General features: G+C 55.2%; 1 protein-coding gene across 1 annotated transcript in view; it reads right to left on the bottom strand.

Annotated features, from left to right (window-relative positions):
* IPO4 (importin 4) overlaps positions 1 to 2,041 on the bottom strand; it is an 8,620-nt gene that overhangs the window by 5,914 nt on the left and 665 nt on the right. Inside the window, exons 3-9 of the mRNA XM_014534288.1 lie at positions 1,968 to 2,009; positions 1,410 to 1,539; positions 1,142 to 1,321; positions 828 to 893; positions 621 to 722; positions 451 to 534; positions 33 to 197 (exon numbers count right to left, since the gene is read on the bottom strand). Of these exons, the coding sequence (XP_014389774.1) occupies positions 33 to 197; positions 451 to 534; positions 621 to 722; positions 828 to 893; positions 1,142 to 1,321; positions 1,410 to 1,539; positions 1,968 to 2,009 (769 nt within the window). The remainder of the gene's footprint in view (positions 1 to 32; positions 198 to 450; positions 535 to 620; positions 723 to 827; positions 894 to 1,141; positions 1,322 to 1,409; positions 1,540 to 1,967; positions 2,010 to 2,041) is intronic.

Here is a 2,041-nt window from a genome sequence, read left to right as displayed (position 1 = left end):
GCCCCCACCACCACCTTTGTCTCACATCCCACCTGTACAGCAAAGTGCTTGGGTGTCTCTCCCACCAGCCCAATCTCCAGTTCTTCCTCCTCTGCATCCCGGTCCTCAGGATCCAACTGGCCCAAGGGGGGCTCGGCAGCCATAATGGGGAAAAGGGTGTGCAGCAAGGAGGGCAGGAGACGATTCTTCAGTAAGGCCTTGAAAGGGAGGGTGGAAAGGTGTCCCTGAGAATCTGCTCCCCAGATGGACTCACATTACAAATTCTAGCCTTCCAGGCCAGAAAGGGGTCTAGCAGGAGATTCCAAATCTCCCAGCCAGGAGCCAGGATGAGGACAGGCCAAGTCTTAAGCATCTTAGCTATGGTACTTTAGATACTCCAAGATGGTAAATAAAAAACCAAGAGTGAGATGAGGGAGGGAGGTGGCATTGTGTGTGTCAGAGGGCACTCACCTTGCTCTTGACTTTGACCAAAAAAGTGAGGCTGCAGAGAATACGTACACGTACTGCATCACCCAGAGCCACGTTCCCAGCGACCTGTCCAGAGACTAAGGTGAATCAGAAACAGACCAAAAAAAAAAATCCAGAACAAGCAGCAGGGGCCATGCCCACCCCAAGCTCACCCCAAGGCAGAATGTGAGGATCTCAGAGAGGTGGGGGGTGATGATAGGCATCTCTGACTCCAGCAATTCATCCAGGGCCTCCAAGGCCTCACAGGCCTTTGCCTGCCACACAGACAGACAAGTCATAGGGTTACCATACTATGATTCAGTGGACCAGGCTGGATGCTCCTCTTCCCTTCCAACAGAGGTCCTCCCAAATGTCCTCACCTCATCTACAGAGATCAGAGTCTGCACGGCCGTGATGAGCTTTGGCACTAACATCCGTGCTAGAAGCTGGAGGACAAAGGATGAGTTGAGTCACAGAAAACATGATGCAGCCTAGTCTTAGGCCCCAGAAGCTGGCAGCTTCCTTGAAATCTGGACACAGGAGCAGCCCAGGTACAGCCACCCAGTCTCCCCTCTCAAGTGTTAGGAAGGACAAAAGGCAGAGGAAGAATCTAAAGTAGCTCTGTGTCCTGCAAGGGTAAGGACATAAAGGCTTGACGATAGGGGGCCAGGGAAGGCGAGGGCCCACATCTCACCACGTCATCAGGGCCGAGATAAGGGGCCATGGCGGTCAGAGTGCGCAGAGAGTAGAAGAGAAGCCCAGGAGAGCCCGCCTCACCAAGGGTCTCCTTCAGAAGCCGAAGAAGCTCCCGGTAGTGGCGTCGGAAGGCCTCAGGCCGGGAGGTCACCACTACACTTAGCAGCATAAGCCCCATCTGTCCAGGAGTGGGGGATGAGAGGGAAAAACTTATGTGGTCTATCCAGCCTCTTGGCCCCTCCCTCCTGCCAGCCATGTGACAGTACCTCTCTCTCAGGGACGTGGGGACTGTGGGTACTGTGCTGAAGAAGCTGCATGAGCTGAGGCCAGGCCTGCAGGCCTTCCTTCCGAAAAATAGTGGCTGAGAGCTGGGCCAGGCTAAGGCTCACATTGTGCCTGTGAACAGGAGAGATTCCCCAACCCCAATCACCCTCCAATGCCCTCCCCTGCACATGCTGGCCCTGCCTCCATGGGGTGGCCAAGAGAGAAACTTCCAGGTGGGGACGCAGGGTCTTTGCCAGGTTGGGACACATAAGACAGAGGCTCAGGGCGAATCAACAGCATGGTGGGGGCATAATCTGGTGAGCGTGACCTCATTCATATTGAATTTCAGTTCCATTCTTCGGCAGAACATCACGGCACATTCTCAAGAACTTCCGTCTTCAACACACCTTTAGAATCCTTGCTCTACCCTTGGACTAAAACTGAAGTCCCTGCCCCCCAACTCCCAGCCTGGAGTTGAAAGAGAGGGCAGAAACCCGGAGTGGGTATCAGCCTGGGGCCAGTCAGGACCCGGGAGGAGGTGCGTGGGTGGGGGAACTTACTCTGTTTCACTCTGGAGGGTCGTCAGGACCAGGGACTTGAGGCTGGAACACAGGGGCCGGCAGGTGGCTGGCCC

The sequence above is a fragment of the Myotis brandtii genome, unplaced genomic scaffold (assembly GCF_000412655.1).
Source record: "Myotis brandtii unplaced genomic scaffold, ASM41265v1 scaffold1279, whole genome shotgun sequence".
Lineage (NCBI taxonomy): Eukaryota > Metazoa > Chordata > Mammalia > Chiroptera > Vespertilionidae > Myotis > Myotis brandtii.
The sequence above is the reverse complement of the archived record's forward strand: the minus strand, read 5'-3'. Positions and strand labels throughout refer to the sequence as shown.